The sequence below is a fragment of the Bos taurus genome, chromosome 14 (assembly GCF_002263795.3).
Source record: "Bos taurus isolate L1 Dominette 01449 registration number 42190680 breed Hereford chromosome 14, ARS-UCD2.0, whole genome shotgun sequence".
NCBI lineage: Eukaryota > Metazoa > Chordata > Mammalia > Artiodactyla > Bovidae > Bos > Bos taurus.
In genome coordinates this window covers 73,457,217-73,484,943 of record NC_037341.1, presented here as the reverse complement: position 1 = coordinate 73,484,943, position 27,727 = coordinate 73,457,217, and the positions used below count along the sequence as shown (strand labels likewise).

Below are 27,727 nucleotides of genomic sequence, written 5' to 3'. Positions count from 1 at the left end.
CATCTGATGCAAAGAACTGATTCATTTGAAAAGACCCTGATGCTGGGAAATATTGAAGGTGGGAGGAGAAGGGGATGACAGAGGATGAGATGGTTGGATGGCATCACCAACTTGACGGACATGAGTTTGAGTAAACTCCGGGAGTTGATGGACAGGGAAGTCTGGAGTGTTGCAGTCCATATGGTTGCAAAGAGTCAGACATGACTGAGCAACTGAACTGAACTGATGGTTGCATGACACTGTACGTTTATAATGGCTTAAATGATGAGTTTTATTTCAAGACAAAAAGATGAAAAAAGAAACCTAAGAATTGCAAAGAGGATGTCTCCAGATAAAAACAGTAAAATTCATTCCAAGACAACAGCTTTATAGTAGTACTGAAGAGGAATTAATCCATACTGGAAATGGATAATGGAACAGTCTAAAAGAAAAATCATCTCCAGGGGAAAAAATAACAATTCATACATTTTTCAGTTCAGTTCAGTTCAGTTGCTCAGTCGTATCCGACTCTTTGCAGCTCTATGAATTGCAGCACGCTAGGCCTCCCTGTCCATCACCAACTTCCAGAGTTCACTCAGACTCACGTCCATCGAGTCAGCCATACCATCCAGCCATCTCATCCTCTGTCCATCCTCTGTGGTCCCCTTCTCCTCCTGCCCCCAATCCCTCCCAACATCAGAGTCTTTTCCAATGAGTCAACTCTTCGCATGAGGTGGCCAAAGTACTGGAGTTTCAGCTTCAGCATCATTCCCTCCAAAGAAATCCCAGGGCTGATCTCCTTCAGAATGGACTGGTTGGATCTCCTTGCAGTCCAAGGGACTCTTAAGAGTCTTCTCCAACCATAAGGAAAATATAGATAAGTGTGGCAGAGTTGCTGGAGCAAATGATGGGCAAAATTAACAATAGTTACATAGAAAAACAAGGTGAACATGAGCTCCAGAAAAAAGGATGGATTTTATGAAACAGGTATGTACTTCTCAGCTGCTGCTACTGCTGCTAAGTCTCTTCAGTGGGGTCTGACTCTGCAACCCCATAGACGGCAGCCCACCAGGCTTCCCCGTCCCTGGGATTCTCCAGGCAAGAACACTGGAGTGGGTTGCCATTTCCGTGTCCAATGCATGAAAGCGAAAAGTCAAAGTGAAGTCGCTCAGTCATGTCCGACTCCTAGCGACCCCATGGACTTCAGCCTACCATGGGATTTGCCAGGCAAGAGTACTGGAGTGGGCTGCCATTGCCTTTTCCACTTTTCAGCTAAGCTACTGCAATTACACAGTTATATATAATATAAAGAGTGATGATACTCTAACTGAAACTTAGTAACTATATGGTGGAAAGGGGGTAGATAGAAGGGCTGAAGAAATGAGGGGACTGATGTAGAAGATATAAAGTCTCATCTTCCAAAAGAGGTTGTCAAAATATAATATAGAAATGAAAAATATAGAAACAATTTAAATATTTTATTTGGAATATGAAGTTAAGTACTAGAAGAAAGTGTTAACAGGGTTTAATTACATGTAAATTACATATATAGATTGGTTGACAAAATTTGGAAACTACATTAATAAAAAACCTTTATTTTATTAAAAAGTAGCCGGTGTGGGAGAGACTATTGGTTTTTCCCAAGAGCAGTTCTTCCTTTCTGCTTCAGTGATAAAGTTAGCTGGTTGCAGAGCTAAAGATTACATTTTCCAGTCTGCTTTGTACAGCATGACTAAGTTCCAGCCAATGAGACATTAAGTGGAAGTTATATATGCAACTTCTGAGTCATAGTTTTAAGAACCTTCTTCCTCCCTACTTCCTACCTGATGGCTAGAAAGAGAATGTGATGGCCGGAGCAGAGGCATTCATGTTCGGCATTAAGATGGAAGCCACGTATTAAAGATGGTAAAACCAAGGACAGTTTAATACTGGGGCTAGTAGCACTTCACAGAACAGAATTAATATACCAGCTTAAAATTTTACATATTACAAAAGACAGAAATAAACCTCTATCTTGTCACTGTAATGATAGTCTGTTTAGAGCAGTCAAACCTATAATTTGTAATATACAGAAATCAACCAAAAGAATATAATAAAATTTCTAATGTACATAAGGTTTCCAGGTAAGCAAATATTAACTTTACATGATTGCTATGAATCTTTTATGAAAGTTGGTAATTATGGTAAAAATTTACCTTTTTTAACTGGAGAATGATGTTGTTGTTCATTAAGACCTTGAGAAAAGGCTTGCATTCCATTCGTCTTACACTATTGATAGAAGAAAAAAATATACTTTTTATCTAAGGTTTTAAAATTTTATATAACACTTTCTTTTTAATCCACTTTGAGTTTATTTTTGCACATGTTGTTAGGAGTATTATAATTTCATTCTTTTACATGCAGCTGTCCAGTTTTCCCAGCACCATTTATTGAAGACTGTCTCTTCTCCACTGCATAGTCCTGCCTCCTTTGTCACCAATTCGGTGACTACAGGTGCCCGGGCTTATCTCTGGGCTTTCTACCCTGTCCCACTGATTTGTATTTCTGTTTCTGTGACAGTACAATATTGTTTTGATGACTACAGCTTTGTAGTATAGTCTGAAGTCAGGGTGCTTAATTCCTCCAACTCCATTTTTCTTTCTCAAGAGTGCTTTGGCTATTTGGGTCTTTTGTGTTTCCATACAAATTGTGTGTGTTAGTTAACGTGATTTTGGTAATCATATCACAATGTATATTAAATCATCAGGTCAGATACCTTTAAAACAAACCACGTTGTATAGCCTAAGTGTATTCAATTTGTATTTGTCAACATATCTGAATAACATCAAAAAACAGTAAATTTATTCTATCATGCCTGCACATATTAATCACTGAAAATGGAGAAAATTTCAAATCTTTCATAGTATTTAAGAAAATACACCTACTAAAATTTTCTAAAGTGTCTTATCTCATTTAATTGTCATAGTCTTACAAGGAAATAAGGCAAGCATTACGATCACCATACTACAGGCAAGGGAAATCAAGACAAAAAGTGTTTAGTAACAAATCCCAAAGTATACAGGTAAGAGGTAGTTGAGACAGCTTCTGAAACTGATGGCTACTGCACACAGTTACTAACGATGTGCATCTAAAGGGGTACCACTCACAGCATGGATATGCCAGATTTCCTTCCAGATGGCAGCAAAGTATCTTATTTTAACAAAATCTGCATTTTTGTATAATTTTCTATTCCTCTTCTAATTCTTGTAAAGGCACAAAGTGGGTAGCAGTAGACTTTTAAAACCCACTCATTTGTCAAAAACAGAGTGCTTATTACATGACTGACAGTGTGCTTTGTATTGGGAATACAAAGATGAACATGACATCCCAGGATTCATTTTTGGAGGACTCACAAATTAAAAGGTAGGCAGAAAAATAAAATACTAAATTGCAATAAAACCTGAGAAGTTCTCTAAATAAAGATATGCAGAAAGTGCAATGGGAGGAAGGGGCATTAAATTTGACTTAGAAATTTCAGAAAAGGCTTTACATAGGAAATGATGCATAAACAATACTTATAGGGTTAATAGGAGTTAGAACTGGATGATGACTGAAAAATGTACGTTTACTGAAGAAAAGCAGCCTTGAGCTGGAAAGCATGGTACTAAACGGCTAGCTTCAGATCAGATCAGATCAGTCGCTCAGTCATGTCCGACTCTTTGCGACCCCATGAATCGCAGCACGCCAGGCCTCCCTGTCCATCACCAACTCCTGGACTTCACTGAGACTCACGTCCATCGAGTCAGCCATGCCATGCAGCCATCTCATCCTCTGTCGTCCCCTTCTCCTCCTGCCCCCAATCCCTCCCAGCATCAGAGTCTTTTCCAATGAGTCAATTCTTTGCATGAGGTGGCCAAGTACTGGAGTTTCAGCTTTGGCATCATTCCTTCCAAAGAAATCCCAGGGCTGATCTCCTTCAGAATGGACTGGTTGGATCTCCTTGAAGTCCAAGGGACTCTCAAGAGTCTTCTCCAACACCACAGTTCAAAAACATCAATTGTTCGGCGCTCAGCCTTCTTCACAGTCCAACTCTCACATCCATACATGACCACAGGAAAAACCATAGCCTTGACTAGACGAACCTTTGTTGGCAAAGTAATGTCTCTGCTTTTGAATATGCTATCTAGGCTGGTCATAACTTTCCTTCCAAGGAGTAAGCGTCTTTTAATTTCATGGCTGCAGTCACCATTTGTAGTGATTTTGGAGCCCAGAAAAATAAAGTCTGACACTGTTTCCAATGTTTCCCCATCTATTTCCCATGAAGTGGTGGGACCGGATACCATGATCTTCGTTTTCTGAATGCTGAGCTTTAAGCCAACTTTTTCACTCTCCTCTTTCACTTTCATGAAGAGGCTTTTTAGTTCCTCTTCACTTTCTGCCATAAGGGTGGTGTCATCGGCATATCTGAGGTTATTGATATTTCTCCCGGCAATCTTGATTCTAGTTTGTGTTTCTTCCAGTCCAGCGTTTCTCATGATGTACTCTGCATATAAGTTAAACAAACAGGGCGACAATATACAGCCTTGACGTACTCCTTTTCCTATTTGGAACCAGTCTGTTGTTCCGTGTCCAGTTCTAACTGTTGCTGCCCGACCTGCATACAAATTTCTCAAGAGGCAGATCAGGTGGTCTGGTATTCCCATCTCTTTCAGAATTTTCCACAGTTGATTGTGATCCACACAGTCAAAGGCTTTGGCATAGTCAATAAAGCAGAAATAGATGTTTTTCTGGAACTCCTTTGCTTTTTCTATGATCCAGCGGATGTTGGCAATTTGATCTCTGGTTCCTCTGCCTTTTCCAAAACCAGCTTGAACATCAGGAAGTTCACGGTTCACATATTGCTGAAGCCTGGCTTGGAGAATTGTGAGCATTACTTTACTAGCATGTGAGATGAGTGCAATTGTGCAGTAGTTTGAGCATTCTTTGGCATTGCCTTTCTTTGGGATTGGAATGAAAACGGACCTTTTCCAGTCCTGTGGCCACTGCTGAGTTTTCCAAATTTGCTAGCATATTGAGTGCAGCACTTTCACAGCAGCATCTTTTAGGATTTGGAATAGTTCAACTGGAATTCCATCACTTCCACTAGCTTTGTTCGTAGTGATGCTTTCTAAGGCCCACTTGACTTCACATTCCAGGATGTCTGGCTCTAGGTCAGTGATCACACCATCGTGATTATCTGGGTCGTGAAGATCTTTTTTGTATAGTTCTTCTGTGTATTCTTGCCATCTCTTCTTAATATCTTCTGCTTCTGTTAGGTCCATACCATTTCTGTCCTTTATCAAGCTCATCTTTGCATGAAATGTTCCTTTGGTATCTCTGATTTTCTTGAAGAGATCCCTAGTCTTTCCCATTCTGTTGTTTTCCTCTTTTTCTTTGCATTGATTGCTGAAGAAGGCTTTCTTATCTCTTCTTGCTATTCTTTGGAACTCTGCATTCAGATGTATATATCTTTCCTTTTCTCCTTTGCTTTTCGCTTCTCTTCTTTTCACAGCTATTTGTAAGGCCTCCCCAGACAGCCATTTTGCTTTTTTGCATTTCTTTTCTATGGGAATGGTCTTGATCCCTGTCTCCTGTACAATGTCATGAACCTCATTCCATAGTTCATCAGGCACTCTATCTATCAGATCTAGGCCCTTAAATCTATTTCTCACTTCCACTGTATAACTATAAGGGATTTGATTCAGGTCATACCTGAATCGTCTAGTGGTTTTCCCTACTTTCTTCATTTTCAGTCTGAATTTGGCAATAAGGAGTTCATGGTCTGAGCCATAGTCAGCCCCTGGTCTTGTTTTTGCTGACTGTATAGAGCTTCTCCATGTTTGGCTGCAAAGAATATAATCAATCTGATTTCGGTGTTGAGCATCTGGTGACGTCCATGTATAGAGTCTTCTCTTGTGTTGTTGGAAGAGGGTGTTTGCTATGACCAGTGCATTTTCTTGGCAAAACTCTATTAGTCTTTGCCCTGCTTCATTTCGTATTCCAAGGCCAAATTTGCCTGTTACTCCAGGTGTTTCTTGACTTCCTACTTTTGCATTCCAGTCCCCTATAATGAAAAGGACACCTTTTTTGGGTGTTAGTTCTAAAAGGTCTTGTAGGTCTTCATAGAACCATTCAACTTCAGCTTCTTCAGCGTTACTGGTTGGGGCATAGACTTGGATTACTGTGATATTGACTGGCTAGCTTAGGGAATGAAAAAAGCTGAATAGGCTTGAGCAAAGCAAAACAAACACCAGGCTTTTTCCCCCAAGGCAAGGCATTTTGCAATTTGCAGTAAAATACCCCATCTGCATGCTCAGGTATTCTACTGAGCCTCCACTTTTCTAGCAAAAATGTTTCCAGCCCCTCTCATTCATCTTACACAAATGCACACCACTGAGACAAAGGAAGGAGAACAGGAAGAGACAAATTCATATCAACATCCATTTCAGGGTGAAAATTTAAAGAGGAAGATTTATAAACAATATAAAAAGACAAAATCGAAACAGGAAAAATACTCTTGAAGAGCTAATTTCTGTAGTATGAAAGAGCTCCCAGAAAACAATGGAGTCTATAAAAAAAGAATGGGCAAAGGCCTTGAATTGGTAAATACAGATGAAAGGAAATTCATATTACTCTTAGATCAAAAGTGGCCACAAATTCTTGACATTTTCTCATCTCTCCATTGAATCTGAGCAAGATCCGTGACTGCTCAAGACCAATCTAAAAATGACAGGCTAAAAATGACAGGCTGGTTTCCAGGCCTTAGTCTTGAAGCCCAGACATTGTGCTGTAAAGAGCCCAGGCCCTTTGGAGAGGCCATTTGTAGGGGCTACCTCCAGTCTACCAGGGCAGCTAAACTCTACCAGCCATGTGAGTGAGCCATCGGACCATCCAATCCCGTCAAGACTTTAAAGCACTCCAGGCCTAGACCCTATCTGACTGCAACCACATTACTGAGAAATGGCCACCGAAACCACTAAGGCCACAGACCCATGAAAGATAATAATAATGAGTTGTTAAGTCAATGTTTTCAAGTAATTTTTGTGAGGTAATAACAGCAAAAAAAAAAAAAACCAGACTAAAAGAAGTTGTTCAGGCAGAAGGAAGGTAATGCCAGACATAAACATGGATTTACATAAAAAAATTAAGAGTGCTGGAAAAGGAATAAATGAAGGTTAAAATAAAATTCATTCTTATATTTTAAAAAATTATTTTAAAAGATAGTCTACAAAAGCAAAAATTAGTAACAATGTACTGTGTATTTATAGTACAAGTTTAAGTAAAATTCTGACAGTAGAGAAAAATGGGAGGGAATACACTACAAAAAGGTTTTGAGACCTAAAAAGTGAGTTAAACAAGGTCAGTGTACAAAAATCAATAGTATTTCTGTATTCTAGCATCCAAAATGTGGAATTTGAAATTTATAAAAAAAGTACCACTTCCAATAGTATAAAAAAATACAAAATGCTTATAAGTTTGACAAGAGTTCAAGACCCCTATGCTGAAAAATACAAAGCACAGAGAGAAATGTCTTGCTCACGGATCAGAAGACAATGTTAAGATGGTAATTCTTTTCAAACTAATTTCAAACAATCAGAATTCCAATAAGCCTTTTTGGTAGAAATTTACCGGTTCACTTAAAATTTCTGTGGAAATGCTGAGGACCCAGAATAAGGGAGATAAATCTGAAAAACTATAAAGTTAGTGAATTTTCATTATCTGACTTGGCTACAACAGTCTGTAAAGCTTGATGTGGACCTAAAGATATGTAATCTAGGTAATCTAGTGTACAGCAAGATGGCTATAGTTGACAATACTGCATTGAATACTTGAAAGCTGCTAAAAGAATAAATCTTAATGTTCTCACTACAACAAAAACAACAACAAAATAGTGATTATGTGAAATGAAGAATATGTTAACTAAACTCATTGTGGTAAACATTTTGCAACATAAACAGGTTATCAATCAAATCATCACATTCTATACCCTAAACTTACACAATGTTATATGTCAATTATATATCAATAAAGCTGGAGAAAACACATTATAAATCAGCAGAACATAATGAAGTTTAGAAATAAACTCACACATGTACAATATACTGATGTCAACAAATTTATGATTCAGTGAAAGAAAGGTATACAACCCAAACAGTAAAAACATGCAAAAGATTTGATCAGGTAATTTATCAGAAAGAAAAAAAGAAAAGAAAACGACAGATGGTAAATAAACTCATGATAAAATGCTCCATTTCATTAATCATTAGGGGAATGCAAATATAAAATACAATGAGATACAACTAACTCACACACTAAAATGGCTAAAAATTAAGACTGACTATACCAAGTGTCAACAGGGATGTGAAGTAACCAGGACACTCATATACTACTGGTGGTACAACCACTCTGGAAAACATTTTAGCAGTTTCTAAAGTGATTTAACATGATTCATCAATTCCACTTCTGGTTATTGTGTGTGTGTATACACAAAGACTTGAACACAACTATCCACAGAGCATTATTCACAATATTTATCATAATAAATAAACTATCCTATATTCATACAGCAGAATACTACTCCAAATTTAAAAGAAAATCACCACCAATATCTACAACATGGAAGAATCTCAAAAACATTATGCTGAGCAAAAAAAAAAAACAACAAAAAACCTAACACTAAAGAATATATTGTGTGATTTCATCTATATGAAATTTTAGAGCAGCCAAAACTACTTTATAGCTAAAGAAAGCAGATGAGCAGATGCCTGGAGCAGGAGGGAGCACTAGGATTAATGGAAGTGGAAATAGTAAATGACTGAAAAGGAATAAAAGAGCACTTCTGGGGAAGCTGAAAATGTTCTACAGTTTCATTGTGGGGTTGGTTACATGAGATATATATTGATTATTTGTCAAAACCCATTGAACCAATGGATTCATTTTACTGTATGTAAATTATGCCTTAACAAAGTTGGTTTAAAAAATACAAAAAGTTGGTAAAAAATGTCCTTCATTAAAAATCATGTGATATCTCTGACATAGGTTCTGGTAGCTTTTGAATTACATTTGAAGCAGCAGACAAAATTTTAAGCTTAGAAGTAAATCTAACTAATTTATTTTGTATAAGGTTTTGCAATATTAACATACTCCTTTTTACTTATAAAGCTTTCAAAAGAAGGTCAAGGGTTCCAAAGAAAGTTACTATACAATACAATATTCTTATGTATTAAGTAGGTAAATTTTAACTGCTGGGATAGATTAAACAAAACATTACAATGGCTTAAAAATTTATATAAAGCAAGAATAATTAAGATATCAAGGTCCTGACACAGAGATACACAAATAGACCAATGGAAAAGCAAAGTCCAGAAACAATCCCTATTTATATAAAGATTTATACAGTAAAGATGGCGTAAGTCTATATGGAAAGAATATTCGATGACTTGTACTTTACAACTGACTATATGAAAAAAAATTGATTTTATTTATATCATATAAAAATTAATTTCAGGTAGATTATACACCTAAATATTAAAGCAAAACTTTAAACTTTTTAGAAGAATATGTAGGAAAAATGTCTTTTGAGCTTAGGGCAGGGAAGACTTCATAAACAATGACACAAAAAGTGAAATCATAAAAAAATTTGACACTATGACTACATAAAGATTTTAAAATTTGAAAAAAGAAACACACAAAAATAATTCTTTCACAGACCAAGAAAAATGGGCAGACAATATGCAGTGATGTCACAAAAGAGACAATCCAAATGGCCAAATTAAATATAAAAAAAAAAAGATGCTGCATTTCAAAGTAATAAAGAATTAAAAATTAAAACCAAGAAAGACACATTTCTCACACATTAAACATGAAAAAAGTGAAAGTTTGACAGTAACAAGGTAAGGCTGTAGAAAAATCAGAGTAGTTAATGCATTGCTTGTACAAATCATTCTGGAGGGTAATCTGACGGTATATAGAAAATCTACTCCAAGTTTATATTCCAGAAGACCTTTCAAACATGTATAAAACATAACATATAGATGGATATTTATTATATAATTGCATTTATTATAAAATATTTCTATTTCTATTATAAAATATAAACAAGGGTCATCAGTTCAGTTCAGTCACTCAGTTGTGTCCAACTCTTTGCGACCCCATGAATCGCAGCATGCCAGGCCTCCCTGTCCATCACCAACTCCTGGAGTTCACTCAGAACATCCATTGAGTTGGTAATGCTATCCAGCCATCTCATCCTCTGTCGTCCCCTTCTCCTCCTGCCCCCAATCCCTCCCAGCATCAGAGTCTTTACCAATGAGTTAACGCTTCGCATGAGGTGGCCAAAGTACTGGAGTTTCAGCTTTAGCATCATTCCTTCCAAAGAACACCCAGGACCGATCTCCTTTAGAATGGACTGGTTGGAAGCTTTATTGACTATGCCAAAACCTTTGACTGTGTGGATCACAATAAACTGTGGAAAATTCTTCAAAAAATGGGAATACCAGACCACCTGACCTGCCTCTTGAGAAACCTATATGCAGGTCAGGAGGCAACAGTTAGAACTGGACATGGAACAACAGACTGGTTCCAAAGAGGAAAAGGAGTACATCAAGGCTGTATAGTGTCACCCTGCTTATTTAACAAGGGTCATACCCCTCAACAAAAAAATGGAACAAGAAATGTAGTAGCTTTACATACAAACAAGTCTATTTATTACGGCAAAAGTACTAATACATTCATGGAAACAATGACAAATTGAGGATACTTATCCTGGGGAAGTACAGGAAGCAAATGGGAAGGTTCAGGGATATACAGGTGTTTTTAACTATGTATGTAAGACTTCTTTTAATTTTCTAAAATAAAACAAAAAAATATTGAGATTTGAAAATGGTGAGCAATGGGCATAATGAGTATTTTATTCTCTTAAGTGTATGCCTGAAATATATCATAACTTATTAAAGTATATGATGCATTTAATATAGTACCTGACACACAAGAGCCATCTAACAAATTTTACTTTCCAGTCTGCAATGCTTCATTTTTTTATAACTTCTAAGACTTACTCTGCTAACTCCACTTTGTAAGTACTGGGTGTTGCATGGATATTCATTCTGAAAGTTGAAAGGGAATACTGCTCCTGTTAGGAGAGAGGAAAAAAAACCTGTTTTAAATACTTATTACTTCAATAAATGGTATAATACCACCTAAAAAACCTTAAGTATCTAGGATATGCTAGGCACTGTTTTGAAATGTTTTCTGAGAGTTCATTTACTCAACACAATGAAATGTCAGCTACTGTGTTAGGAGATGGGTTTATAAACATGAAAAAAGTTCAGAGATAAAAGACTTCATAGCCTATTTTTTAAAACAAGCTCATAAAAAATGATTATAATAACAATAAGTTATGTGACAGGTACAGAGAAGATACCAGGGGAGAGAAGATTGGGCTTTGGGGGTATCAACTAAGGCTTAACAACTAAGGCTTAACAAAAGGAAATAATTCAGTATGGGTCTTGAAGAAAAAGTAGATTTCTTTGGGGATGTGAGTTGCCCAAACAGTACAGAACTATGCTTTAATGCTAAAATTAATTTCTGATTTACCTAACTTTTCTGCTTAATAAACCCCTACTCCTGTCCACATCTTTTTTTTTTTTTCCTGTCCACATCTTAAGAGGACATAATGAAATGAGAGATCGGGGCTACCAGCCCACTTCTACCCACCGCTAAAATAGCCTTCAAGGGAAAGCATCCGTGAAAAATGGAACCTGTACAAATAAGGGAGGGAGGGATACTATAAAAAGCCTAGTCACAGAAACAAGTAGCTGACAATGGTTTTATTTCCTTTGCTTTAGGACAAAATGAGACTTGGCCCTATACAACTGCTTCTTCAGTGTTCCAGAAGAATGCTGAATCACATCAGTATTGCTGAACTATGGTCCAGAAATCTCATTTCATTTTGTCTGTCCTAAGTCACAGCTATCTTCAGAGGAAACATGACCAAAATGTAGACAATCTTCTCTGTAGAAGCCAAAGATGGAAGAACAAGTGGAGGACTGAGGAACTGTGTTATTTCTATCTTTTCTGCTTCATCTTTGTAATCAATCAAAGTGCTATGTTCTCCCTTTTCTAAGTAGCCAGTTACTCAGTTGAACACATGGACTAAGCAGAACTAAAGTAATTTTTATACACATATATGTAAAATATAAGTATATATAGCTAGTAATGAAAAAGAATAAAAAATTATTATTCCAATTTGGAATTTCAAGAATTTGTCCAAAAGTTTAGTATTATGCACAAGAGAAAATATTTTATTTTATTTTTTTAAAATTTTATTTATTTTTTAAACTTTACATAATTGTATTAGTTTTGCCAAATATCAAAATGAATCCACCAGAGGTATACATGTGTTCCCCATCCTGAGCCCTCCTCCCTCCTCCCTCCCCATACCATCCCTCTGGGTCGTCCCAGTGCACTAGCCCCAAGCATCCAGTATCGTGCATCGAACCTGGACTGGCATCTCGTTTCATACATGATATTTGACATGTTTCAATGCCATTCTCTCAAATCTTCCCACCCTCTCCCTCTCCCACAGAGTCCGTAAGACTGTTCTATACATTACTGTCTCTTTTGCTGTCTCGTACACAGGGTTATTGTTACCATCTAATTTTAGAAAATTTAGTTTTAGATTTCCTAAAAAATTAAGACTTTCTGTTCAGCTAAAGTACAGCCTTAATCTGCTTTGGACTAATTTTTTTCAATTAGGTATATTTTTAAAAGGCTAATGCTCTCTCCAGCATGACTTCTCAGCAGTGATCAAAATCACAGAACATGATTTGCACTGAGAGTATCATTCTGAGCATAAGCCAGTTGTTAACCATGAAAATGAGACATTAAAAAAAAAAATCCATGAGTTGCTCTTAAGCAAAAACTGTTCTTCCCATCTTTGTTGGTCTGGTAGACTATGGATTAGTAGACCATTAAGAATCCATTTCTTAATGCAAGTCAAAACCACAATGAGGTACCACTTCACAGGTCAGAATGGCCATCATGAAAATATCTATAAATAATAATTGCTGGTGAGAGCACTTCCAATCACCGTTGGTGGAAATGTAAATGGGTGCAGCCACTATGCAAAACAGTATATGCTGCTGCTGCTAAGTCGCTGCAGTCGTGTCCGATTCTGTGCGACCCCATAGACGCACCAGGCTCCACCGCCCCTGGGATTCTCCAGGCAAGAACACTGGAGTGGGCTGCCATTTCCTTCTCCAACGCATGTATGCATGCTAAGTCGCTTCAGTTGTGTCTGACTCTGTGTGACCCTGTGGACAGCAGCCTACCAGGCTCCTCCATCCACAGGATTCTCTAGGCAAGAATACTGGAGTGGGTTGCTATTTCCTTCTCCAATGCAAAACAGTATGAAGGTTACTTAAAAAATGAGTTATCTTATGATCCAGCAATCCCCCTCCTGATTATGTATCCAAAAAAGACAAAAACTCTTTAATTTGAAAAGATACGTGCATCCCAATGTTCACAGCAGCACTATTTCTAATAGCCAAGACACGGAAATAACCCAAGTACCCATTAACAAATGACTGGTCTAAGAAGATGTGGTATATATACACAGTGGAATATTACTCAGCCATAAAAAGCATGAAACATTGCCATTTGCAGCAGTATGAATGGACCTAGAGCACAGTATACTTACTGAAGTCAGTCAGATAAAGACAAATATTATATGATACCATTTATATATAGAATCTAAAAAATAATACAAATGAATTTATAGGCAAAACAGAAAGAGACTCACAGACACAGAAAACAATCTTATGGTTACCAAAGGGGAAAGGGAGGAGCAAAGGGATAAATTAGGAGTATGGGATTAACAAACTATTATACATAAAACAGATAAGCAATAAGGATTTGCTATATAGCACAATTATGTTCAATATCTTATAGTAACCTATAATGGAAAATAATCTGAAAAAATATATATGTATAGGTGTATATCAGAGAAGGCAATGGCACCCCACTCCAGTACTCTTGCCTGGAAAATGCCATGGATGGAGGAGCCTGGTGGGCTGCAGTCCATGGGGTCGCTACAAGTCAGACACGACTGAGCAACTTCACTTTCACTTTTCACTTTCATGCATTGGAGGAGGAAATGGCAACCCACTCCAGAAATCTTGCCTGGAGAATCCCAGGGACAGGGGAGCCTGGTGGGCTGCTGTCTGTGGGGTTGCACAGAGTCGGACATGACTGAAGCGACTTAGCAGCAGCAGCAGCAACATGGGTGTATATACATATATATGTGTGTGAGAGTCAGTCACTCAGTTGTGTCCGACTCTTTGCGACCCCATGGACTATACAGTCCACGGAATTCTCCAGGCCAGAATACTGAAGTGGGTAGTCTTTCCCTTCTCCAGGGGATCTTCCCAACCCAGGAATCGAACCCAGGGCTCCTGCATTGCAGGCGGATTCTTTACCAACTGAGCTATCAGGGAAGCCCATACATACATACATACATACATACATACATATATATATATATATAAAAACTGAATCTGAATCATTGCTGTATACCTAAAACCAACACAGTATTGTAAATCAATTATATACATCAATAAAAAAAGAATCCCTTCTCATTGGTAATACTTCTAAATTCTTCAGAGATCATTGGTTTTCATTATCTTTAAATATCCACCATAAACTATTTATGTATTCTATACATATATTATTTATGTATTATTTGGCCTTTCAAATACTAATTAGCTATTAGCCAATTAATTTTTTAAATGTGGATACCAGACTCACCAGGGGGAGAACTCAGATGACGAACAGGTCTTGCTGGTTGAAGTGGTTTACCAATCAACTTTTTGGTTTCCATTATCATAAAGATCTTGAGGTTCCATACTTTAGGAGGGAAAAACACAAATTGCTTTAACACATATACAAACAAAACAATGACATTACCACCATATGACCCAGCAATCCCACTCCTAGGCATGTACCCTGATGAAACCAAAATTGAAAAAGACACATGTATCCCACTGTTCACTGCAGCACTATTTACAACAGCTAGAACATGGAAGCAACCTAGATGTCCATGGACGGATGAATGGATAAAGAAGTTGTGGTACATATACACAATGGAATGTTACTCAGCCATAAAAAGGAATGCATTTGAGTCAGTTCAGATGAGGTGGATGAACCTAGAACCTATTACACAGAGTGAAGTGAGTCAGAAAAAGATAAATATCATATTCTAACATATATATATATATATGGAATCTAGAAAAAATGGTATTGAAGAATTTATTTACAGGACAGCAGTAGCGAAACAGACATACCGAATAGATTCATGGACATGGGGAGAGGGGAGGAGAGGGTGAGATGTATGGAGAGAGTAACATGGAAATTTACATTACTATATGTAAAAATAGATAGCCAACGGGAATTTGCTGTATACTTCAGGAAACTCAAACAGGGGCTCTGGATCAACCTAGAGGGGTAGGGTGGGGAGAGAGATGGGAGGGAGGTTCAAAAGTGAGGGGAAATATGTGTACCTATGTTTGATTTATGTTGAGGTTTGACAGAAAACAACACAATTCTGTAATGCAATTATCCTTCAATAAAAGAACAAAAGAAAAAAGGACAAAAAAAATAGAACTTACAATAAAAAAACCCACGACATTCATTTGAAGATAACTATTTTATAAATTAAAGTGGAAAACACAAACACAAAACAAGAATTTAAAACAACCTGCAACAACCAGAGACCCATTTCAGCATCTCTCACAACTGAATATTCCCTCTTTAAAACATTTTCCTCCCTTAACTTCCCTCTTTTCTATAGGTTTTGTTTCCTATTTCTTTGACTGTCTCTTTTAACTTCCTTAGATGATTCCTATTTTTCTCCAGTTAAATTTAGGAATTAGTCCAAATTTGGCTTTGATTCTCCTAGCTATTTTCATCTATTTTCATGACTGCAACTACCTACCTACATAATAAGTATCCCGTTACTTACACATCTGCGTCTACCTCTCTTTTTAAATAATGTGACATAGGTAAATGGTTTACTGTGCATGACACATGGGTGTTGGCTTCTGTTCCTATTATTAATAATTCAGGAGGTGATGAATGATCACCTCCTGAGTGTATTATTATTATATTAACTATCTAATTGCCAAAATATATTCCCATGTATATCTTATAGTAGGTACCTTAAATTCAACATATCCAAAATTAAATTCATTACTTTGACTCCAAAGATGTCCCTCCTGTTGTATCCCTTAAATTTATCTAAATTAGAGCCCCTCACCATAATCAGTCTCTAATTCCATTCTATTATCAAAATATCACTCAGATCTATTTTCTTTACTCCTACCACTACTCTTTTAGTCTCCCAGTAGTTCCTACTATATCTCCCTGAACACCTAGTCTGATTTAATTAAATACTGCCTTTCCATATGTACCTCTTTACCTGAGACAAAATGAATATGGCCACATCACGGCATTTAGAGAACACTGTACTATACTATATAGTAAACTATGATGGCTGATTTGTCTTCCATACTAGCAAAGCGAGGGACAGATTCTTCTCAAAGTGAGGAACAATATTTTCATTCCTCCTGTGTCCCTTGCAACTAACTCAGTACTTGGACTGGATCCAAAGTAGGTGCAAAACAAGCACTTGCTGAATAAATGGGAGAATACAGCTTCTTCTCTCTCCAAATTATGATCCCTTTACACACATATCTGCTTCAAAAACTTTAGTTCCCCATCACCTGCTGAATTATTAATAATAGAAACATGAGCCAACATCCATGTTTCATGCACAGTAAACCATTCACTATGCCACATTATTTAATATTCAGAACAACTTTATAAATCAGGCACTATTAATCGTTAGAGCTCAGGTCTTGGGTCAGCCTACCTGGGTTCTTATCATAGCTCTACCACCTAGTTATATAATTATGGAAAATAATAACCCCTACCTCCTAGGTTTGAGGACTCCACAAGAAAATCTGTATAAATCATTAGCACAATGCCCACTACATCATAAGAGTTCAATAAATGTTAGTTTTATGATTTTTTAAACCTCATTTTCCAGATAATGCTTAGAGAAATTAGGTAATTTGCCCCAGCTCATGAGTCTAGAAAGTGGCATATACGCTCATCCCCATGCTTCTAGACGGAACACCCTTCAGTCAAGCTAGCTCCTCCCTCTCTTCCCACCGCTGACACAGGCAGAACTGTCCAGGTTTCAATAAGCACCCTTCTTTTATGTTCACAAAGCACCCTTGTGCCCTCTTCCAGTGTGGTTTTTATTACATTAGCTGACTATAAAATCATAGCTCCATCACTTTCTCTAAGAGCTAGCACAGCATCTAATATACAGCATCTAAGGGCTGCCACAGCATCTAATATACACTACATGTTCAATAAATTGTTGAATTCATAAATGTTATTATGTTTCACCATTTATCTATAAACTCAGGTTTTCTGGTGTTTCCTTACTCTTTCAGCTGCTCTTCTTCTTTCAACAGTAACATTAAATAAAATAGTTCATGTGAAGTTCTCTGTGTGGGCTTACTCGCTCAGTCCTGTCTGACTCTTTGCAACCCCATGGACTGTAGCCACCAGGCTCCTTTGTCCATGGGGTTCTCCAGGCAAGAATGCTAGAGTGGGTTGCCATGCCCTCCTCCAGGGGATGTTCCCAACCCAGGGATTGAACCCAGGTCTTTCACATTGCAGGTGGATTCTTTACCATCTGAACCATGAGGGAAGCCCAAAAATACTGGCGTGGGTAGCCTATACCTTCTCCAGGCGAACTTCCTGACCCAGGAATCCAACCGGGGCCTCACACATTGTAGGCAGATTCTTTACCAGCTGAGCTACCAGGGAAGCTCAGATGAAGCTCACATGAAGTTCTCTAGTTCCTAACAAATGGTTGATAGTAAAATAACAAGAACAGTAACAACAATAATGATTTTCTTTCTTTTTCCAGTGGCCCATCTTATATTTTGACTATTAATTTTTCTAAAATATATCATACAAAAAATCTATTATAAGCCTAATTGGTTAGACAATTGAAGTAAAAAAAAACTGACTTTGTGTATCTTAGTAGCTACAACACAATCAGTTTTACTAAATACATCTGTACATTTAAATGCCTATTTAATGAAAATTTTCTGATGTTTGAATGGATCACAAGTTTTCCAAATTTTGATGCCTATCAAGATGAAGTCAAAAGTAAAACTCCACCAGATTTTCACTTAATTTTCCAGAAACTGATTGTAACCATATGATCTTGAGCAGAAGCTGGTCTAAGCGACCTTTTCCCTAAGTATAAAATGGGGTTAATCACTTTCTTTACACACCAAAGAAATGCTTTCATCTAATTCCTTTGGACATAATTCAAGTGTTAAAGTCATAAATTTATAAACAACCTCTCAAAGTTAGCAATGATAACTAAGCACAAAATAGTTACTTTTTCTTGAAGTCTGGAGTCAAGCAAATCTGACGCAAAGAGCTGATTCACTGGAAAAGACCCTGATGCTGGGAAAGACTGAAGGAGGGAGGAGAAGGGGACGACAGAAGATGAGATGGTTGGATGGCATCATTAACTCAATGGACATGAGTTCAAGCAGACTCTGGGAGACAGAGGACAGGGGAGCCTGGCATGCTGCAGTCCATGGGGTTGCAAACATTCAGACACGACTGAGCAACTGAACAACAACAACCCAAGTTAGCACCCATCTAGACTTGTAATGAGTATGTTAACTAGTATTTCAGCATGGTGATTAACAACCTTCTAAACAAAACTAATGCTGTATGTATTTGTTGACATTACAACTTTGATATAATAGGAAACCCAAAAAGTATATGAAGAAAAAAAACCACTTTATTGATTGAATATTTTCTATGTGAAAGAGATATTTTAACATGGACCTAAAAGCAATCTGTCATTATTTAATATGTATCCTAACCATTTAAATTAGGACCCTAATGTCAATATTAGTAGTATTAACTTTCCATCCTATTCCCCATGAAAAGAATACAATAGACTACTTTGGCACACACTTTTTTTTCATTGCTCAGCTGAAATTGAGTTGGTAGGTTGTAAAGTGTATTCCAGTTGCTGAGCAAAGCAAATCCACAGTATTCAAACTAGGGATTTTCAAGAGTTTAGGAGTTACAGAACTATTATATGAGTTTGCAATACAATAAATAAACAACAAAAAAAACCCCACCAAAGATATTTCTGTACCCACCTACCCTCTCCCCTATCAATCTGTAGTAGGAAAACTACTACAAATTGAGAGGCCTGGCGGGCTACAGTCCATAGTGTCGCAAAGAGTCAGACACGACTGAAGCAATTTAGCAAGCATGCACTCTTTCAATTTGTAGTAGAGAAACTACAGCAAAGTCTCCAGATACAAATTCACATCTCATACAATATTCTATTCAATACGATTTTTTAAAAGTAAACTATGCCTGCATAGAGACTGTGATATTATAGGAAATAAGTTTTGGATGCATACTACATAACAGCATCATATCTTAAACAGTGTTATTAATGGAAAGGCAAGTACTTATATAATAAATATGCAATTATTATTGTAAAACTGATCAAGTATCATAATGAAGGACAGGGCTCCACAAACCAAAGCTTAATTCTCTTAATTTAATTCTTAATTAAGAATTAATTCTCTTAAAAATTTTCTTAATTCTCTTAATTTTAATTGTGTTAAAAATAAAGACAGCTGAACTACAAAATCAGTATGTAAAATAACTTCAGTCTTTAGCAAACTCTAATGTAGAATTCCAAAAGTTTCCTTTTGGACCTTTCCTTTCGGAAGCTACTGGTCCTACCTGCTGCTACTGCTAAGTCACTTCAGTCATGTCCGACTCTGTGTGACCCCATGGATGGCAGCCCACCAGGCTCCCCCGCCCTGGGATTCTCCAGGCAAGAACACTGGAGTGGGTTGTCCTACCTAGTGTAGGCATTTATGATATCAAGTGTTACAAAGAACAGTTGTAAAAAAACATAATCCTACCTACACCACTGGGTAGCAAGCAGTGGGTCTGTCATACAGTTGTCTTTGAAATGTAAATATAGTTTTGTGGTATAAATATTTCTTAAAGAACATTTTGATCCAATATCTCAAAAATTAATAATATTAACTAACACATGCTGAGAAATGGTTATTATTTTTCAAGTTCACACATATTTAACAAATCATCTTAGAATGATTTTTAATCATTTTATGCCCTTTTTTAAAGAATTTTAATCATAAATGGGAGCTGAGTTTTGTCAAAGGCTTTTTCTGCATCTATTGAGATAATCATATGGTTTTTATCTGTCAATCTGTTAAAATGGTGTATCACACTTATTAAGGCCAAGTGATATGAACAGAACACTGGTTTGCAAGTCAGGAAATCCATATCACTGCTATTCTACATCTAGAATACTAACTATATCTTAGATTATTTCTTTTTTAAAAAAATATGTTGAACTAAATATGAATCCTAAGGGCCCACCACTCTGAAATTATAAATTAACCTAAAATTTTCTAAAATATAGTACTATGAGATAATAAGCATATATACTGATCAGATGGGGCACAATTTCATTACCCAATATATGCTTTTCTTAATTAAAACTTCATTTTTATGAGATCTTACTACATATTAAATGCTTTACATATACTATCTCATTTAATTTTGAGCCATACATTAACTGTTGCAGAAACTCATTATTAGTTACTTTACAGATGAGAAACCTGAAGCTAAGAAAAAGAGAAATGCACAAGTTCACACAGTTCGTAATGGGTAGAAATGCGGTTCTGACTGTAAAGTTCATGCTGTCGTCTCTAAATTTGTGTGTTTGGCAAGTAAAACACAACTGACTCTCCACTACTCCGTGTGGATGGACAGTACTTGTATGGAAAAATTTATGAGAAGGAACATTTACATGTATAAAACCTTCTGAATAAGTTGATGTGTGCTAATAATTTTCATTTCCTCAATTTTCAATTTTTCTTAGACTACTAAATATATTATGGGATTAATATGCTTTCCTCATTCTGCAGACATGGTACACTGCCATTCTAATCCATTAGATACTATACTTACTACCTACTATACTTAGAAACAGTATTATACTTAAAATATACAACTTAAATGCTAGATTTCTTTAGAAACTGCTGATGGTTTTGCTGCAATTAAGAGATAAGAGCATATAAAATTTAAGAAATATGCTGAGAGAAGTGAAAAGAACATGCTTTCATTTATCTCATGTATATTTCCCATATAGGATTATGTAAGATTTAATCTCAGTTTTCAACTTCAAAATACCTTTTACAAAGTTATGATTTCTTAAAGCCAAATGCTGATGTAATTAAGCAGCATAAACTGATTATGGAAAATACAGAGGACTAAAGGATAAACTAATCGTGACTTGAAAGACGTTTTATATTCCACAAACTAGGTTGTCATTATTTAGAACAATTAAATATCAAATATTTAAACTGAAATATCAAAAAATTATAAGCCAAGAGTGTCCTGTTTTCTGTTTCATGCTTTCTGACAAAAAAATTTTTTTTCCTATGAAGCATCTTTTAACACAAATACAATTTAACATTTAGGTGGAATAAATTGTCCAGGTAATGCGTGTTGGTGGTTGTCATAACTGAGGTAACTGTCCTTTTTCATAGTTTTTTAGTTTTGCGAAAATATCAGCAACTATAAATTTTTGATAAAATATTATGTTGTACATCTGAAACTAACAAAATGTTGTATGTCAACTTTCGTAAAAACGCGCATCCTTACATACAAGTTGCACAGAACATCTTCAAATACGGTTCATTAGCCATTTGACTTTCTTCTGTGAAGTGACCACATATGTCTTTGGTTTCTTTATTCTTACTGGGTTTTCTTTTCTTCCAGAATATAATTTCGTGTAATTAATTATTCGTTTGCTCTTTATTATTAATAAAAACAACTAAAGTAATCTCAAAAACAAACTGTTGGTCACGTTTAGTACGGACGATGCCAGGACACGGGAAACAGTCTTCAAACCATCCCACTTGCCTATCACCAGGTCGTGGGGCAGGGGTCCATACACACTTACTTCTGGGGGCATTTTGTTTGTTTTATTTTTGTTTTATCAACATTCCTTCAGCAGTCTAACTCCCCGGGCCACTTGCTTCTCTCCCGCTTTCCCCCGCCCCAGCCCCCGCGCCTTTCCTGCCGACCTGCCCGCCCACTTTGCGTCCTAAGAGCCCCATCTTGGGGACCCTGTGGAGGCCTTGCCCGACTCGTCCCAGACCCCAGCCAGTTCTCTCCCCGTCACCCCAACTTCCCCCGTGTCCGTCCTCGGAGACGGCGCCCACTCGCCGCCTCACTCCCCGCGGTCCTGATTTCTGCTCGCCTCGCAGCCCGTCCTCCCCGGCAACCTACCGCCTGAAGATCCTGGAGGGTTCGGGGCCGGCAGCCGCGTCGCGGCGCTCAGTCCAGACACGACTGTGGAGCGCCGGGGGTGCCCGTCCGGGAACGGCTCCGGCGGCTCGCTCGAGGCCGCGATTGGCAGCCGCGGGGGTGGGGCAGACGGCGGCCCCCAGAGGCGCGGGGCGCGCGCGGGGCGGAGCCTCGGGCGCCCGACCTACCGCGCTGCCGCAGTCGGGCGGGAACTGAACCGTTAAACTGGCTGCGCGCGTTTTCCTGGACGTACGGGGCGCGAGGGGCCGAAGCTGCCCCCTTTGGAGGTCGCGCCTGGCGACGAGGAGGCCGCGGGAGGCCTCTCTGAGGTGCTGACGGGCTCTCCCTGGACGGGGCGTGCCCGCATGAACAGCCTTCAGGACCCCAGCCGGCGGTCCGACCTGCCTGAGACGGGGCGGGGGCGAGGCAAGCCGCCGGCTCCGGGGGCCGGGCGGGGGCTCCAGGCCGCTTCTGTGAGCCAGGCCGCCTCTGTGAGCCAGGCCTCGGGCGCGCTGACGACTGCGCCCCTTCCGCGTCAGAGCGGCCGGTAGGCCCCGTGGGCGCTGCCCGCGCTGCCCCTGCCCTGAGTCTAAGCAGTGCTGAGATTAGGGCGGTCAGGGAGTAAGGGACATAGTTAACTTCAGACAGGCGTACACAGCTCACACAGATCGCCATCTTGAAGGAACAAAACTGGTTGAAGCGACTTCATCTGAATCCGAATCCTCTTTTTAATCACCTTTATTCTCTTCACTCATATTTTTCACCGTTGTTTTTGAGAGTCCCCCTTTTGGTCCTTTCACTCTGCTAGGGGACGTGGAGGCAGAACACGGGTGAATAGGAAAATTCCTGTCATTACCCAGCTCACAATCTGGTGGGCCATGGGCCGTGTGTGCCACGTGTTGGAATAGATTAAAGTTGGGAGCATAGTGCAAGGAATGCCTGAATTGACTCAGGCTTGGAATGTCAGCTGTTTTCTAAGCAGCTTATGCTTGGTTTGTTGCGGCTGGGGGAGGAAGGCGAGAAGAGATGGTTCAAAGGGAAAAGAAACCTTGCCTAGTAAGCAGTAGTTGGAGTTGGGGGAAACAGCAGTGGGGAAAGAAAACAAGTTTTCTGTTTGAATCTTTCATAGCTTACCTTTTTGAATACTCGGGAAAGGTCATTCTTACAGCACAATGAAGGGAAGATTTGGGAGGGAGTGTAAGGTATAGCAATATTTGTTGAGGAAAAATGCATAACACGAGAGTTGCGAGTGAAGTTTTATTTGGGGCAATATGAGAACTACAGTCCAAGAGTCAGCACCTCAGATAGCTCTGAGAAACTGATCTAAAGAGGGAGGGAGAAAAGATAAGTCTATATGTGATATTGGTAAACGGAGTGTATGCAATCAAGCACATATTTTGGTATAGAAAGTTCCTGCTGGTCTCATGAAGCTTCTGCTAGTCACGAAAAACAATTGTCACCATGAAGGATATTAGTGCTTTTCTAAATGTGGGGAAATATATTGAGCTCATAAGGTCAACTCCTGAGAATTTCTGTCTAAAGATCTGTTCTGCCAGTTTTCTGGAGCATAGAATGCCTCATTTCTGCTTTCCACACTGAATTTCTTCAGAAGGTGTTGAAGGTCAGCTGCAGCAGCACATGATTTAATCCCTGTAGAAGTAGGTGGCAAGCACCCATGACAAATGCCAACTTGTGGTTGACATATTAGGCCACAGAAGTCTTCCTCAGGAGTGTTTGCAATGACTCTGTCAGCTTAAAAAATATTCACAATCTAAAAGTTGAGAGTTATGTTTTATTTGGTGGGACTTTTTAGGACTTCAGCCCAGGAGACAGCATCTCAAGTTGCCCTGAGAGAACTGCTCTGTGAAGTTGGGGTTGGGGAGGAGTCAAGTTATATAGAACTTTGCAACCAAAAGCAGGTGGTCTGAATATCAGAAATATGTTTGTGAATTAAAGAAAACCAGATATCCCAAGTTAAGGAATTTAGTGCTTTTCTATGTGTGGTAAGATGCAAGAGTCTGGGATCACTGAAATCATTCCTTTCATATGCATCTCAGCTATTTGGGGCCAGTATCCTGTGTTTTTCACATCCTGACTTCCTCTAAGCTCACCGTAGGGAGTGGCTACAGCCTGATGGCTGCCAGATCACAGGTATTAGTCTTCTTGTGTACCATTAGGGCTCAGGAATTTACATGTGGAAGGCCAGAATTGCTGATGACTGTAATTTTGTTGGACTTCCCTCATGGCTTAATCTTTGTTTACTGTTATGGCAGGAAATACTCCATTTCTCAACTCCAATAGAAATAATGATATCTGAGATAAATAATGAAGTATAAGGGATAGATCTGAGAGATGTTGCTGAAGTGAAATCAACAGTTTTGTGACAGATTGGACAGAAGGATTGAGTGAAGAAGAAGAGAATCTATAGGGGTTTCTGAGTTGGGTGAACAAGTGAATAAGATAACAAGATGACATAAGATAGGGAACTCAAAAGGTAGAACAGTTTTGGGGAGGGAAATGATGAATTCAGATTGGAACTTGTAAACATGAAGGAACTTGTAAACATAAAAGGATAAGTTGAGTTTTTTTATGTACACACAGAGAAAATATACCCATATGTAAATAACATATACATACATGTTATAGATAAATTCGAACATTAAGAAAGGATGCTGATTAAGAAACATATCCATTCCAGAAAAAAGTATTTAGAAAGGGGACTCAAAAGGCCAGTAACCTCCAAAGGAGACTGTGTAAAGGCAAGCAAAGAAAACTTGACTAGAATGCTACAACTGGAGATGGAATGCCTCTTTGAAAAGGAATCATCTAAGCTAGAAGTGGATGCTGATATAGGACAGGAAAAAGGTATTTAGGGGAAAGGAAGTGTAGGTATTAATGTCCTGAGGTGAGAGAGAAACGAAGTTTAGCAGTAAGAAGAGAACAATATCTAAGAGTATAAATCAATAAGTAAAATATAGGTAGTATATGTAGCAGAAGCATTTACATGGAATACAAGTAGTATGAGGAAAGAATTCTGCTTGTGGGTGGAAGGAAGGAAAGTATCATGGAAGGGTTTACAGGGCGGGTAATGCCTTAGCACGATTTTCTGGGATAAAAAGGAGTTTACCAAGTTAGGGATATTCCTTGCAGGCAGAAAGACATGTCCAGAAGCATATAGAATTGAAATACCAAAAAATATCAGTAATTCAGTACTGCAGAAACACAAAATACGAGACACTGCTAGGGTAGTGGTTCAATATTAGGCAGAGGAAGGGAAGAGCCTTTTATCTCTAAGGATGTGGAGAGATGCTGAAGGCCTTTAGGTAGGGTATGATAAGATCTTATGTGTATATGGAAAATTATCACCTAAGTGACTAATGTGGAAAATGGAGTGAGGAGAGGTACAGGCAGCAGGCAAGACAAAAACAGAAGCAGAGTGACCAGTTCAAATAGACTTTTACATGCAATGTTGATGAGAGCCACAATTAAGATAGGGGAGAAGCCATGAAGAAAAGTGCACACACTTTAGAGAACAGGGAGAGCTAATGGATTGTAGAGGGTGTGAGAAAGAAAAATGAAAATGGTGAGGCTAGTTGTTGATTTAGGCAGCCAGGCAGATCTCAGAAATAATGAAAAAATATTGTGAGTCCCCTGAGGAGGAATGAGATGAATCTAGAGGGTAGGTGAAGGGAAGGAACAAAGGGAAGATTAGATGAAAAACCACTGTAAGAGGAAGGGGATCTGCTGTGCAAAGTGTGGTAAGGGGCCTTAGGACTGAAGTTTTCAAATGGTAAATGTGGGAAATTTGCAGAGAGAACTGAAGACAGGTAAGCAATGTTGGAGAGTAATTGAAGGTAAAGATCAAAAATATGTAGTGGCATTTATCTTTGTGGTTATGGGATTCATTGATAAATACAGATGACAGACTGGAATAATCAAGAAATTAGAAGTGTTAAAGGTGATATTTAGGAATGGCAGTACAAAGAGCAAATTTTGTAAGGACAGAGGACACATACGATCAGACAGAGCCTATCTATTAGTTTGGAGATGGAGTAGTTCTAAGTATGGGCACCCACGGTACAGCTACAGCGGTAAAAAGCAGACATGTAATGGAGATAAAGGTCATTGAACTTGAGGGAATCAAAAAACTGAGTCTAGACCAGAGTACTAGAGAAGCCATTCACATTGGTACTGAAGTCTGCATTATGTGGGAGTAAAACAAGACCTGTGGATTGCAGACAGTAGGCAGAGAGAAGCTTTTAAAGAAAGGAATCATATAGCAGATGTGTAGGAAGAGGCCAGAAAGCAATAAGGAAGGCATTGCATAACCTGAGGAATTCTCTACAAATCTCCTGAGCTTACTCTTGATAAAGGCTTAATTACTAATAAAAATTTAATGCATTTTCTTCAAGATTATTTAAATACCAAATACTTGAAGCCAATGGTATATTCGGTGTAGAATATCAGACACTGTAGCAAGGTTTTTCAGAAATTATTTGAATGCTGGGAATTTATAGTAGTTCTATATCCAGACATTACACATAAGCATAAGACATTTAAAAAGAGCAAAATCTGTGATAACTTCCTATTTAGTAAACTACCTTAAATGAGATTTAAGGTGAAGTCGCTCAGTCGTGTCTGACTCTGCGACCCCACGGACTGTAGCCCATCAGGCTCCTCTGTCCATGGGATTTTCCAGGCGAGAATACTGGAGTGGGTTGCCATTTCCTTCTCCATAGGATCTTCCCGACCCAGGGATGGAACCCAGGTCTCCCACATTGTAGGCAGACGCTTTACCGTCTGAGCCAACAATGAGATTTAGTTACACTTAAAAAACTGAAGACTGTCTCTGTGATAGATCAAAGACTCTTACTTGTTAAATTACAAACTGTACTCAGATCTTTAGCCTTATCTGAAATTTTAATAGGCTTTTTTTTCCTGTTTTTCACATGGTATTCCAACTTAAGGTCAAATGTAGGTACATTTATCAAACATAAAGAATCTTAGTATTTATTTAAATTTGAAACAGCATGTAAAATAAATATAAAAATTAATTTTTTTAAGCATTTGGTGCTATTTAACAATCATTTAAATAAACTGCCATTACAGGAAAAAGAAGTTATTTTAATAAAAAATCATTGCAGGGACTTCCCTGGTGGTCCAGTGGCTAACATTCCATTTTCCCAATGCAAGGGGCCTGGGTTCGATTCCTGGTCAGGGAATTGGATTCCCACATGCCACAACTAAGTATTTG

General features: G+C 38.2%; 1 protein-coding gene across 2 annotated transcripts in view; it reads right to left on the bottom strand.

Annotated features, from left to right (window-relative positions):
• C14H8orf88 (chromosome 14 C8orf88 homolog) overlaps positions 1-22,997 on the bottom strand; it is a 36,030-nt gene extending 13,033 nt beyond the window's left edge. For both annotated transcript variants that reach the window (XM_003586911.5, XM_059874506.1), the window contains exons 1-4: positions 22,456-22,997; positions 14,803-14,901; positions 11,055-11,128; positions 2,175-2,247 (exon numbers count right to left, since the gene is read on the bottom strand). In XM_003586911.5, coding sequence (XP_003586959.1) covers positions 2,175-2,247; positions 11,055-11,128; positions 14,803-14,881 — 226 coding nt within the window. In that variant the 5' untranslated portion in view covers positions 14,882-14,901; positions 22,456-22,997. The remainder of the gene's footprint in view (positions 1-2,174; positions 2,248-11,054; positions 11,129-14,802; positions 14,902-22,455) is intronic.
• Positions 22,998-27,727: the final 4,730 nt, after the last annotated feature.